This window comes from Manacus candei, unplaced genomic scaffold (genome assembly GCF_025592945.1).
Source record: "Manacus candei isolate 608988 ecotype Guabito, Panama unplaced genomic scaffold, ASM2559294v1 h1tg000034l, whole genome shotgun sequence".
In the NCBI taxonomy this organism is placed as follows: Eukaryota; Metazoa; Chordata; class Aves; order Passeriformes; family Pipridae; genus Manacus; species Manacus candei.
Window position 1 is genome coordinate 15321195 of NW_026138082.1, and position 13669 is coordinate 15334863.

Here is a 13669-nt window from a genome sequence, read left to right on the forward strand (position 1 = left end):
TCTGCCTGCAGTCAGTCCTTGAACATAAACTGGTATATAGCAACTGTTTCTTCTTTAAAAGCTCATACAGGATGCATAACTTATAAAAAAGTCTTGTTTTAGAAAAGCTCTGATTCATTTATATGCTGCCTGTTAATAGGCAGACAAGACATACTAATGTCCCTTAGGCGTTTCTACATGAAAACTATTTTAAGTATGTAGTTGTGACTTTTGCAGAACACCCTTCACTCCTGGGATAAGAGGAACAGCCTGCAGCATTTTTGGATTGTAGCTCTTGGAGCTTTTATTTTTCAGATGTTTTAGCTAAGTCTGGAAATGGTGAGGCACACTCTTATCTAATTGTCCATGTGAAACATGTGGTGGTTTTCCTCGGCCTTTCCTAGTTCTGTTCACCTCTGTTAGTATATATTATTCCTCATCTAGTTGATTCTCAGAACTAAGTGGTCACATCACTCTCTCAAGACTGACAGTTTAATCTTGATATGGCAACTCTCTCATGGAGAAGCATGCAACAAAATCAATCTGTAACTGATAATTATCCTAATAGCCCAACTCCTGGCTCAGATTCATCTGACTGCAGTGTTTATGCAGGTAGGCTAGAGATGATTTTGTCAGTAGTTGGGAGCCTCTGTTCCTGTCATGCCCTGTTATTCCTGGTGGGGGTGAAGTGCTTCTGGGGGTGTGTGTCTGGTGGTCTGTTTATAAACTTGCTCTTTTGCCAGTGATGGGCAGTGGAGTAACTTCCCCTGCAATTATGCAGGTAGATTGAAGGAAAGTGGCAACCTCTTAATTGAGAGCTGCACATTAACTGTTGTGCAGCTATGGTGGCAGGCACACCATGTCACACTTACACCAGAGGAAAGAAGCGGCTGTGGTGCGAACTGTGGCCCTGTGCACAAATGGCACTGAACACATGCTGGTATAGAAGAATTGTCCATTCCTCAAGAACCTGCAGCTATTCCACACCATGTATTCCCTCCTCATTAGCTAGCTGTCACAGAGGAATTATGGACAGAAACAGGCACAAGATGGAACAAAACTAACCATAAAATGCCAGCTTTCTACTTTAAAAATAATTTCAATAAAAAGTTACCTAACTTAAATTTATTTGTAAAATGCTATATTATATATAGCAAGAGCACATCAATATAACAAAGTACCACTGTTTGGAACAACTAACAACATATTTTCTACAAAGAACTATAAGCAGCACATTTCAGAGCAACAAAACTTCAGTGCTTCTTTACAAAAGGAGGAAAATTAGTAAGGCACTTCCCTCCAGGGTGGTAATGGTAAAAGCACCGGTATCCTTTGGGGCAATACGATAATAACAAAAATGTTAAACAGACTTACTATGCAAGACAAAGGCCTGGATGCTCCTAGGAGCAGCTTGTAATAACACTGGTCTAAGCCAGAACAAAACACAGCAGCATAGTTTAAGACTTAGTTTGTATTTTACCTTTTTGTCAGTATTATTAAGGAAAACTAACATAACCAGGTTCAAAGCAGGGCAACAGAGGGACCTCCTGCAGTCATCAGGACATCCTACCTGTGACAAGCTCTTTGCTAAACCAGTAATACTTACACTGAATGGGCACAGCCCTTGTGGCTGGGCACATATCCAGGCTTGGCTATGCACCTTCCTAGAGCAGTCAGACACTTCTGTCCAACCAGAAGCCAGCAATCCACCACAGACATTGCTCTCCAACACCACCAGAAATAGTGGGAACTCTGGCATTCTCCACTGTAAGCCCAACAGGCTGAAAAACTCAGTAACCACAGCACTTACGTGCTGTTGCAGTCATCTTTAGTGATACTTTCCCTAAGAATTCTAGTTGTCTATAGGATTTTGGAGTTCAGGAAGACTATACTTACTGAAACTATTTTAAAAGGTACAAATTTGACTTGGCAAAGAAGAAAAATACCCATAACTCAAAAAAGTTAGGCAGCCTACAAAACAGGCAAAAATTCTTCACATTCCAATGCATTCTTTTGCCAACCTGTTTTCTAACAAATGTCTGATCCTTTACATTGTCTACACATGAGAAAATCTAGAATTTTTTCTTAATTTAGGAGTTACTATATTAGCATACTAACTATACACCTGAAGCCACATGTTAAAAATTCTTTGGATGTGCTGTGCTAGCAGTCTTTCAACTTTCAGTAAACATAAGTTTATTCCAGTGAAATATATTAATTTTCCGTAGTGAATATTTCTCTATAACTACAGCCCACAGGTCCAAATTGCTACATACACACTTTCACTTCTCTCCTTTATAAAATAAGCTTTAATATTTTTAGCCTCTCTCTCAGTTAAAAAAAATCTTTTAAAAATAATTTAAAGTTACACTTATTGACTATTCTGGGTTAACTACTCACTGACAAAACTCTAACTCCACGGGATCTCTCCCACCTTTAGTTGTTCCATTCTAGCCCAAGGCATACTATCACTCTCTAGCCAACACTGAGTTGTGCTGATTTAAAAAAAAAAATTTAGATATACTCAAGCTTTTGTAGAGATAATAATCTTGGATAGGGAGGTGAAACAATTCTGTTGCTCTTCCTTTTTAAAATTGTGAATAAAAGACAAAATTTTCATTGTTGATCCTGTATCCTTCAGAGATAGCAGTGCCAATTCCAGTGTCCAGAGTAGTGGCCAGTTGAAACATCATCTTTGCTTCTTGGGTTTATACAACTAGTGGTTCCCAACACTGTGTTAACTTTTCCTCGTTGACTGTGTTGACAACAACATGGTCGCAATCATACTGTGTGCCTCCTGTAAAGAGAAATTTCAAATTTGTCTTTAGAATTAGAGACAAATATTCTCTGTTTCAGAGAAAATCTAGCAAGAGCTGGTGTTAACAGTTTCTCTTCACCTCAAGGCACTGAAATGATAGACATGTTTTCATCAGTGCCTGCTTTTGGAATTAATTTTGAAACAATTTTTGAATTAATCAGGATCAGCCTGCCTGATCCTCTCCACCCCTTCAGTAATTCAGTTCCTTGGCTTTTTCAGCCTGGGTGGGAAAGGAAAGAAACACTGCAATGCAGCCAGGTGTAGCTCCTTTAAGGCTGTCACTTCCCAGAAGTCACACTTGGCTATTTAGTTTCCCCACAACAATCCTCAGTTGTAACTCCACTCTAAAAATGATGTTTACATGATGAAGGTAAGTCCTGCTGCTAACAGACAATACACGTGTGATCACGTCAGCGACGAGGTCTACCACTCATTTACTCTTTGCCATTATAATCCTTTATTTGACCAGCTGCATACACAGAATATCACCCAACGTTCAGCTGTTTCCACTGGCAGCTAAACATATCTGAATGCAAAACAGAACCCTTTCTTAGAGGAGCTTAATTTAATTACGTGATGCAATGCCAAACATGTTCCCATAAGAAGAGTACCATTAATATTCTGACTTAAGAAACTCAGAAGCAAAGAAAACTTTGACTAGAGCTGAAAGTCAGAATTGACATTTTTTTTTCTCAGATCTGCTATGTACTGTAGAAGTGTAGGACACATGCATCTCCTGTAGTACAACACACCTGCAACAGGAGGCAGTATTCCCATTGGAAGCACCCATGTGAGCCAACCATTTATACAAAGCACACCAACTGCCTCACCCTCCCTGAATGAGCAAAAGACAAGCCTGACAGCTGAAAGCTTATGATCAGTAACAAATACGGATTCCAGCAGACCTCATAAAGAAATATACTATGCACCTGGAGTCCTGCATGGGCAGGCACATTTAAGAACTACTCTTCTGTACTAGGGAAATACTGACTCAAGCTCAGCTGTTCTCCACTTCAGGAATTTGGGGGATGCTTTCTGGTGCCACTGTCCCAAATCAGAAGGCTAACAAACATGATTTCTCTCCTTGCCAGTGCCAGGCAATTACTAAAAAGCAGTAGAGATACTCAACTTGCAAAATTCTTCAGAAAGGGGGGGAAAAGTCAATAACATTGGCTACATAGCTCAGTTATCACGGTGAGTGCAAAAATAATTTTCAGCAGTATCTGATAGAATGTAAACATGTTAAAATGGAAGAAGATGGGATATTTTTTACAGTGGATAAAGAGACTCTTTACTTTGGTAGGGTGGTGCTCTGGACAAGGCTTTGTGCTATGCCAGTATATCCACAAGGTGGCATTGGTAACTGCACAGTTGAACAACTGCATTCATTTGCTGAAGAATTCTTTTAACACTCAATTTGTGGTCCAGAATGGATCAGGAGAATTGGCAGAAATAGGTATTTTTCCTACTAGGTTTTCTCCAGTAAAAGCTAAAAGTACCTACTCTTTCGAATTTACTGTACAGATCTACTTTTTTTTTTTAAGCTAAGAGTGCATCTATACTTTCACCACCAGACCTATCGATTGTAAAGTTCTTCAATTATAAATGCAGAATACATAATTGTTTTTAACACGATGAACTGAAGAAAAGGCCGTGCAATAGTATTTCTGCTTGTTTGATGCAACTAAGAACTGACTTTAGGAAAAGGCATGGCAGTCATTGTGACTAAAGGTTCCTTGAACTGGAGTCTTCTTGGTAAGTTTATAATTAATCATCACTAGCTTTTTATGGCAGTAAAGAGAATTTTTGACTATTTGTGCTACTGTTGTGTTCTGGTCAGACATCAGGTAACCCTCTTCTCACGGTTCTGATAGTCCTACCCAGCTGAGGCAGGTGATTGTCCTGCTCTGCTCTGGTACAGCCTCAGCTTGAGTCCTGTGTGCAGTTTTGGGGGCCACAATATAAGAAGAATATAAAACTATTAGAGAATGTCCAAAGGAGGGCCACGAGGATGGTGAAGGACCTTGAGGGGAAGCCATATGAGAAGTGGCTGAGGTCACTCGGTCTGTTCATCCTGGAGAAGAGGAGACTGAGAGGAGACCTCACTGCAGTTCACAACTTCCTCATGAGGGTAGGTGCAGAAGAAGGCACTGATCTCTCCTCTCTGGTGACCAGTGACAGGACCCAAGGGAATGGCATGAAGCTGTGCCAGGGGAGGTTTAAGTGGGATAGTAGGAAAAGGTTCTTCACCCAGAGGGTGGCTGTGCACTGGAAGAGGCTCCCCAAGAAAGCTGTCACAGCACCAAGCCTGTCTGAGTTCAGGAAGTGTTTGGACAATGCTCTTAGGCACATGGTGGGATTCTTCGGGTGTCTGTGCAGGGCAAGGAGTTGGACTTGGATGATCCTTGTGGGTTCCTTCCAACTCAGGATATTCTATGATTCTATGAGTCTTGTCCTTTTTAGTTCTAAAGTGTTGACTCTGATATCTTTCTGGTTGGGTGGTTTTGGGGTTTTTTTGTTTTGAGGTTTTCCTTGGTGTTTTGTTTTTTTTTGGTTGGGGTTTTTGGGTGGTGTGGTGGTGGTATTTGTAAGTGATGTACGTAATGCCACGGCATCATACAAAATTAATTTTAAAACAGCTAAAAAGAATTAACAGCTATAGAAAATGATTGTTCCCCTCACCCAAAAAGGCAGTTATGTAAGAACATATGATTATGCTAATTCTGCTAATCATTCCATTTTCTGGTTTTTCAGACCTTCTATGAAGCTATAAAAACAAAGTTAAGAAACAGTATCTACACAAATCAAATTACTATGACAAAATTGACTCCAAAACACACATCAATTGTGCAGAGACCTTCAGCTACTATGGCAGATTCTTATGCTTGCAATAAAGGTATAGCCATTAATAAACCAATGAAAAAACTTTTTGCATCTAATCATATCAGTGTAAAGCCTGCCTTTGCTTTCCTAATATCCTTTGGCTATTGCATCTACAGCTACTATATAAGAAAATTTGCTCTATTCAAATTAAAGTTAATGAGAAGTTAGGTTGTTCTTGCTTCAGCATTTTAAATAATCATATTCACATCACCCAAAAATTAACTGAGGATATCTACAGTGAGTGGACACTGAGAATACAAGATAAGCAAGTACTGTGAGTTACTAAATTGTATATAGGAAAAATGAAATTAAGTCCTAGGGCCTGTATAATTCAGGAGGTCAAACAAGCTGATCGGGTCTTTTTTGCTTCTAGACTAAAGTAACTAAAGCACCATCCTTAATTTATAGGCACATTTACTGCATATCCCACTGTAAATACTGTGTAATTAAGACCCGATGTAATAAGATAACATTTGCTTACCTTTGACATCTAAAACCAGCTTGGGTTTCATCTTGCTATAAATCCTGCCATCGGGACTAATATGCCAATATTGTTTGTCTTCGTTCCGCTCAAATGACAGACCAAGTTTAGAGCCAGGAGTTATAAGATTTCCAACAATTGTCAAGCAGCAATCCTCTGCCATCTGTATCATCAGAAAGGCAACAGCAATTATTCAAAATGGCCTTACTTCTAGTATCCACTGGTTTTTTTTATTGGATAGGAGAAATGTCATCAGATAAGAAGTGAATTCAGGAATTACTTTCCCTCAAGGAACATATTTTTGACCTGAACACAAGACTACTTATTTTTCTTTTGTACCTGTTTCTGCTGAGACTCTCCACTACACAGGAAGATTAAAATAACCATGCTGTATCAGATCAAAAGGTACAGTTAACACCTCTCTCTAGCAGTAGCTAATAACAGATGCTGAGGAAGACTACATGCACCCTACTCTTGTATGCAGTATGTTCCTGGTTATCTCACCAAGTCTACAACAATTGCCAGCCTGGGCTTTTCCATGCAGACCCAATACCTCTAATGCTTGTTCTCTGTCACTACCCACTCAGATCAGTGTAACCCTTTTACATGAACACTCTTCTGTATCATAACCCTTCTGTGGCAAGAAGTTCTAAATCTTGCCTAGTATTTAAAAAAAAAAAAATGATAGGCAACTACTAGTTTTATTTGATGCTTTCCTCACCCCTCCCTTTTTTAAAGGGATGTCTTGTCCAAGCTGTTTGCAGACACTTCAAATGTACCATCCCTCAAAGTGTCCCCTTTACAGGCTAGAAAGTCCTAGCTCTTTTGTTTCTTCCTTATATAGAAGCCCTCCATCTCCTCTGCACAATTTTTTTTGTTTAGTCGTTTCTAGTTCTGCAGTAACCTTTTGAGATAAAGGATGTAGCTACACAGTATCAAGTGTAAGAATTTCACAATGTATCACAATAATATTTGCTTCTTTGTTCTACTCTTTTCCTAGTAATTCTTATTACTTGATTTTAAAACTCTGCAAGTGTCTTCTTGGTTAAAAAAAGAACTGGCAAAAATCAAGCTTACTTCAAAACATTATTAAGGCTGTAGTAAATAGCAGTTAATTATTCTAAATGAACAGTGATTTTCAATAGATCACCATAAGCTGCACCTTTTAACTACTGAATGCACTTCTGTGGCAGATTAAATGCCCATCTGTCATTGTTGATATGCCCTTAAACTATTTTTTGCCAGTATTTTTCAAAGCACTACTTTTTGAAAAACTAGTACTTCTGATTATCATAACCCAGAATTCAGGTAAGTCGATTTAGTTCTGCAGTTCTGAAATCTGTATCTAAAACATTCTCGAGTGGGACTACGAAGGCTCCAGTCTTACACGTTACGTCCACTAAGCCAGTACTGCATCTATCTCCAAGAAACACATGAAGAGTGAGGAGACCTGAATTTTTATCTGCTATTCATATCTCCAAGAAACACATGAAGAGTGAGGAGACCTGAATTTTTATCTGCTATTCATATCTGTTTCTGACGAAATGAGCAGAATGACTTTCATATCCTGCTTACTGGTTATCCCACATACTTAAACAGGCCTTCCTTGAAAACCTCAGGCATACCTCAAGGTACTGTGACTCAGTGAGATGACCCAAGCTTACGAGAAGAAAGGCACAAGTTCTTCCAATGACCTATGTCTGCCTACATGCCTACCTACCCAGGAGCTCAATTTTTCAATTTTCTTCTTACTATGTGGTAAAAACCAATTTTTGTTTTGTGCGAAGTAGATTTACTACCATTCAACAGAAAGATGGCAGAGCTCTGTAAGATTTCAGTCACTTAAGATCAGTGTTGCCAGCTTGCACTCCACATAAACTACCTGACTGCTAAACAGCACGAGCTGTGTATTTTTTGTGCACAGGAAAATTGCTTTATGAGATACAGAAACAGGGACAAAAACCAGGAGCATTTATCTAAAGCCACATAATACCACGCTGTCTCAATATGAATACTTTCAGTGACGTTTGAGAGGCACCATCAAAAGATAAGCCTTCTGTATGCAATATTAAAGCTTTTAGCTTACTTTGCATCATTTTGCTGTCTGCGTAAATCCCTTTTACAACTGCACGTGTCCTGTAAACATGTCCGAACAATACCTTAGCTTATTAACAGTAAGATTCTTCCCTCCAGCATAGATGACATAGTTCTAAATGGCTCCTTTGAAGTTATACAATCCTACAGAAAAAGTTCACATGATTCTTTGCAGTCCAGCTATTTAACAGTATTAAAGTAACTTAATTTTCTTTTGGCTGGCATCCCTGCCTAAGACTTTTCAAGCTTAAACATTATATGAACTGCACATACCTCTGCTCACCTCAATGACAATTTGCACGTGATTAGTTTTATGGACTGTGAGAAAAGTAGGGTGTGATTTGGAAACTTGTACAGAGGAAAGGAAAAGGATGAATTTGACAAGTACAGGGATAAACAGAAAACAAACAAAAAAACACAAAACAAAACAAAACCCAACAAAAAAACCCACCCCACAAAAGAATGGGATTTTATCTTTAAGCTTGCCTGAATGCAGAAGAGTATACAACCTACATTACTCTAATTGACCTACCACAAGGTGTGCATATTTCAAACATTATGAGGAAGGGTCTATTTTAAAAGGTCTCTCCTGCTTTGACACTTTTGTGATATTTTCACTGTGGAGAAAGAGGGCATGTACATGAAAAGAGCTCATGAAGTGAAGACAATGGTCTTCTGGTGTTGATTGTACTTCTGAGGCTACTATTCTTTAGAAGACAATAAATCATAACTATAATTTCTCAAAATTTCAATCATATATATAAAAAAAAAAAAATCACACTACTAGTTAGTGTCACCAGAAAAAGCCAGAGTTCAATTAGAATAAAAACTCACTAAAAACACCCCCCTACAGCAAGATTATATTACAGATGAATCAGAATATGCCTATAAAATAAATTAAGATGATGTAGTAGGAATTAAATTCAGAAAGCCCTACTACTAGAGAGGAAAAGAGAAGATGCACATTGAACTTGAACCTTACCCGGCACCTTATGAATCCATCCTGATAAACCCAGATTTGATCATCTGAGTCTGTATCTTCTGCAACCTGTATTCTGAGAAGATTCAGATTATCTAAGTTTCCATCAGCTGACATGAATTTTCCTGTTTCCTTGTTTCGAAGCCTGAAGTACACACGTTTCTGCAGAAAACAAAAGAATTCTTTAACCACAGAGAACACATCTTGCTCTTGGTTAACTTCAGAACAATTACTGTCAGTGCTGAACCCCATGCCTCCCTCTTTCTTTCAGAAAGCTTTGCTTTTTTATTTGAGAATTTAAATTTGAAAGCCCATGAACATTTTGGACAAGCTTTGAGAACTCGCTATTCTGCGTGGAGAGTTTTAGGCTCACCTATGCACTGAAATTAGCACACAGAGGAAAGCTAAGAATTTTTAGTTCAGAGCAACACTAACTTCTCTCTGCTACCTCCTTGTACAGATCCTCTTAGCTTCCATTAAGGGTGCACTTCTGCAGTGCTGCTTATTTCACTGGCAGCAAGTATTTCACTGCACATTCATGCTGTGGCCTGTTAATTTACATTTCTGTTTAGACAAGCTCTCAGCAGGGCAGTCAAAATGTATTATTCCTAACTCTGCTTAAGACTATACAAAGACAACACTATGACAGCAAGCAAATATATTTGGTTGCAGGTAAAAGTAAACTGTGAATTAGAAAAAGCTGTTTCTTCAATAAAGGACAGCTCAAGAAGAATCTCAAATGTTAAAGCTCCCAGGACTGCCACACCATTGGACAAACTCACCTGGTCCTTACTTAGAGAACAAAATGAAAAGGGCACCACATGAATAAATTTTGCATTAGATCTGCAAATTATTCTGCCAAGTAATAAGCAGGGAGGGACCTTCCCTCCTAAATCAACACAAAAATCACTACTAATTGAAGTATCTTTTTTTTTGACCAATTTTCTTGTTGTTAGAAAAATAATGCAGATAGTACAGACAATATGCCAGTAACCAGTTTGGGTGCTAATTATGAAACAATTTCAAATAATTCATATATAGTAGTTATAGCCATTATTTGTTAATCCTTAGTTAATCCTTATATGCTGTCTTCTATACTTTGGTTTAAAGTTTGATTAATGAACAGTTTAAGCATTATAACTGCAAAGCCATGTAGCATAATCAAACAGATTTTATTACAAGTGAAACTCTAGAGTGATTTCTTTACACAATTGCCATTACTGAAGCTTGTGACATGCATCAAGGCTGTAATGCTGCTTTCAACTGTGTATCTTCCCAACCTCACTACAAAATATAAATTAGTACTTTGACATAAGCTCACGTCAAAGCCTACTCACCTGCAGTAAAGGTCTCAGAGAACCTATCTGACAATAGCCACTTGCTTTATACCAGTCTGGAATTTCATTCGGTGTTAACAACATCTGACGGCCCCTGTAATTACTATGTTCATAAATTATCCATCTACAAGTGAAAAAAAAAAAAAAGAATATTTTTACTGCCAAATCCTTCTTTGGAATCAAAAAATGGGTTTAACAGAATCTGTCCCACAAAGTAGTAGTGTTTAGCTTTGCAAAGTCAATGACCTTCTTTGTAAGAGGCTTTGAAAAATAATAAAATCGTATCCTGATTTAGACTGACTCATTAAGATGAATATACTGGAGTTCAAATTTTAAAGTCCTGTTATTTAAAAATTAGAAGCTGAAGGAAACAAAGCATTTTCTTGGGAGAACCAAACTTTTAGATATCATCTATTTTCAGGAGCACTGACTCCTCAGGGAGCACAGATCTATATGCTGCATATGCCATATATGCTAGATGGCTGCAGGTGCAGAACCTAAAGTTTCGTGTATCTAAATTTTGCCTGAGGCATCTGGGAAAGAATTGCTCTGGATTCAGACTGCAACAGGGAAATACTGAAAACTGCAACAGGGTGAAGCTCTTGGGTGTTTTGATAGATGTTTGTTTCAGAACACCTTTCTTCTTTCCAAATACCTGAAAGGGGGGCAGGGAAGAGACAAAGAGAGAGCCAGAGTGCATACAGAAAAATTTTGTTTAGCATTCCCTAGCACACATCCAACTACATTTACAATCACACACTGAGTGTCATCTGTCAGAACCCAACTTCTGATTCTCTACTATTGGCACAGACAGTGAATTACAACGAGGCTTCAAAGTAGGCTACAATATGGTGCAATTTGTAGAGTTTTCTCACACTGATTTGCTGGAACTGTCAAACAGCCATGGGTTTTTGAGTACATGAACACTCAATATGCACATTTTCCTGTTACCTCCTTCCTCTGACTGGTTTGTCAGCAAACATCTATAACTAGAAGCACACTCATCTTAATTTTGGTGTTTTTCACAGCCTAATACATATCTATCCTGGGTATGAAATTAGGAGAATTATAAATGGAGGTCTCTTAGCAAAGGATGAGAAGATGAAACCCCCCTTCAATAACGGAGGCAGTAGGGGCAAGGAAACTAAACCTTGTATTTTGACACATTTCAGCAGCTGACACTGCTATAATGAAATCAGAATTTTCAAATCGTATTCTACATGTTTCCAGCGATTCACCAGAAAAAAACCCACATATATGCATTGGACAGGAAACACACACTCTATTACCTGGAATCATGGTAACCATGTTATTGGCAAAGAAGTAACTTGATGTTTGACTTTATGTTATGGAAAGTGAGAATCAGCTATATTGTGGTTAGGATGAAAGATACTGAAATCTCAGGAGGCTTCAGAATACAGAACATGTACCTTTTCTTATAACCTTTGTTTCAAAAGTTCAGTTCAATGAGCTAAGGAAACCCTTTGACCAGCTTATCCAGATGGAGGAAATGGTTTGCTCTACAGATCTGGTATTAGCTATCCACTTGAGGGCAGCCTTAAGCTTTCCAACAGCATCTCTCTAACACACTCCTTGGAAATTTACCTCTTCAAAAGAACACACTTAAATGCAAAGCAATAGTAACGTGGATCTATTGTTTTAAAAAAGTCGCATTCTTTAACTTAGAAAGAAAAAAAAGAATATATACTTGAGACAAATATCTTAGAGGTTAAAAACAGAGAAAAAAAACAAAAAGAGAAATGTAACAGATCTACTGGAACCCTAGAAGATAGCACAGTAATTTTAAAAATTCTTCCGAACAGCTTTTAAACTTCATCACAGACTATTTTTTTACATTCTTTTCAAGAGTACATTTAGAGAACAAAACTTCTTAAAAACAGCTAACAAATTTAACTGCTAGATTTACAACCCAGGGTCTCATCCAATTCCTGAAGAAAAAAGGGATGATTACTAATGCCAGAGGAGGCCAGATAATGATCTGATTGTAACACTGTGTCCATAACAAGATTAAAGGACGAAAATTTTGAACTTATGACATAGATCACAAAGTGAATGATTTTTTTATGACTGAGATCTAAACCAAGAGCACAGAAGTTGGATGGTATACGAGCTGACTTTTATAGTATGGCATGAGAGATGACACTAGTTTCCTTGTGAGCTTTATTCAAATTCATTTCAACTTCTAGCACAGGACACCAGTCAAGTGTTGAAACAGGAAAATGAAATGAAGTGAAGATGCTCCATAAGAAGAACCTGCTCTGCAAGAAGAAAATGCACTACGCACATTATGATATTCTAATTTTACATTCCTTGGTTCTTAGCACCTGTAATGTTTCTGCTGAATAAGTACATCATTCTACAGAATCAAAAAGTAATTTTAAACTTACATGCCACCAAGGACTTGAACTGAAGCTATTCGAGGACTGTATCCCAGGAACTGGAGATTTAAGATTTCTGTACTGAATTCAATTTTCTTTCCTTGGAAACCCGTCTTTTCAAAAAGAGCTATGCAGGGTTCAGACAGCTCCTGCAAAGGGAAGATGAGCACTTTTTATAGGATGTTAGAACTCCAGATGGTGACTGTGAACATCATTACTCCACACAACCCTTTTATTTCAGAGGTTTCTTGATTGTTTAAGACCAAAGACAATGTTTTTGCTCTACAACCAGTTATTTAAAAGAAATTTAAAAAGTCATAAAAACCTGTTATTCAAAACACACAAGAGATCTTATTCCATGGAACATAAAACTTCCTTATCTTAAGGCACACACAAACATCTCTGTGGTTGATTCTTGCATCATATCTTTAAGTATGTTTTAAAATACATTTTAATCAATGCCAAATCCCTTTTCCATTGCGCCAAACCCCATTCATTGTAGGAATTTTCATCTTCAGACCCAAACACGTGGTAAGATAATATTGATTTTCTACAGCTTCACATGATGACAGCCCTGTCAGTACTGCTTATCACTTACTGCTTTCATTTATAACTTTTACAGTAGGTTATGGCAACATCAATCTCTGACTAGACAAAAGCTGCAAAATTCATACTTCTGAGGTGAAATTCACGACAAGT

At 37.9% G+C, this 13669-nt stretch overlaps 1 protein-coding gene across 3 annotated transcripts in view; it reads right to left on the reverse strand.

Annotated features, from left to right (window-relative positions):
- Positions 1–152: 152 nt before the first annotated feature.
- The window catches only part of CRYBG1 (crystallin beta-gamma domain containing 1), a 95160-nt gene continuing 81643 nt past the window's right edge, over positions 153–13669 (reverse strand). For all 3 annotated transcript variants that reach the window (XM_051792342.1, XM_051792343.1, XM_051792344.1), the window contains 5 exons: positions 12980–13119; positions 10572–10695; positions 9238–9396; positions 6162–6324; positions 153–2776 (listed from right to left, as the gene is read on the reverse strand). In XM_051792342.1, the coding sequence (XP_051648302.1) occupies positions 2688–2776; positions 6162–6324; positions 9238–9396; positions 10572–10695; positions 12980–13119 (675 nt within the window). In that variant the 3' untranslated portion in view covers positions 153–2687. The remainder of the gene's footprint in view (positions 2777–6161; positions 6325–9237; positions 9397–10571; positions 10696–12979; positions 13120–13669) is intronic.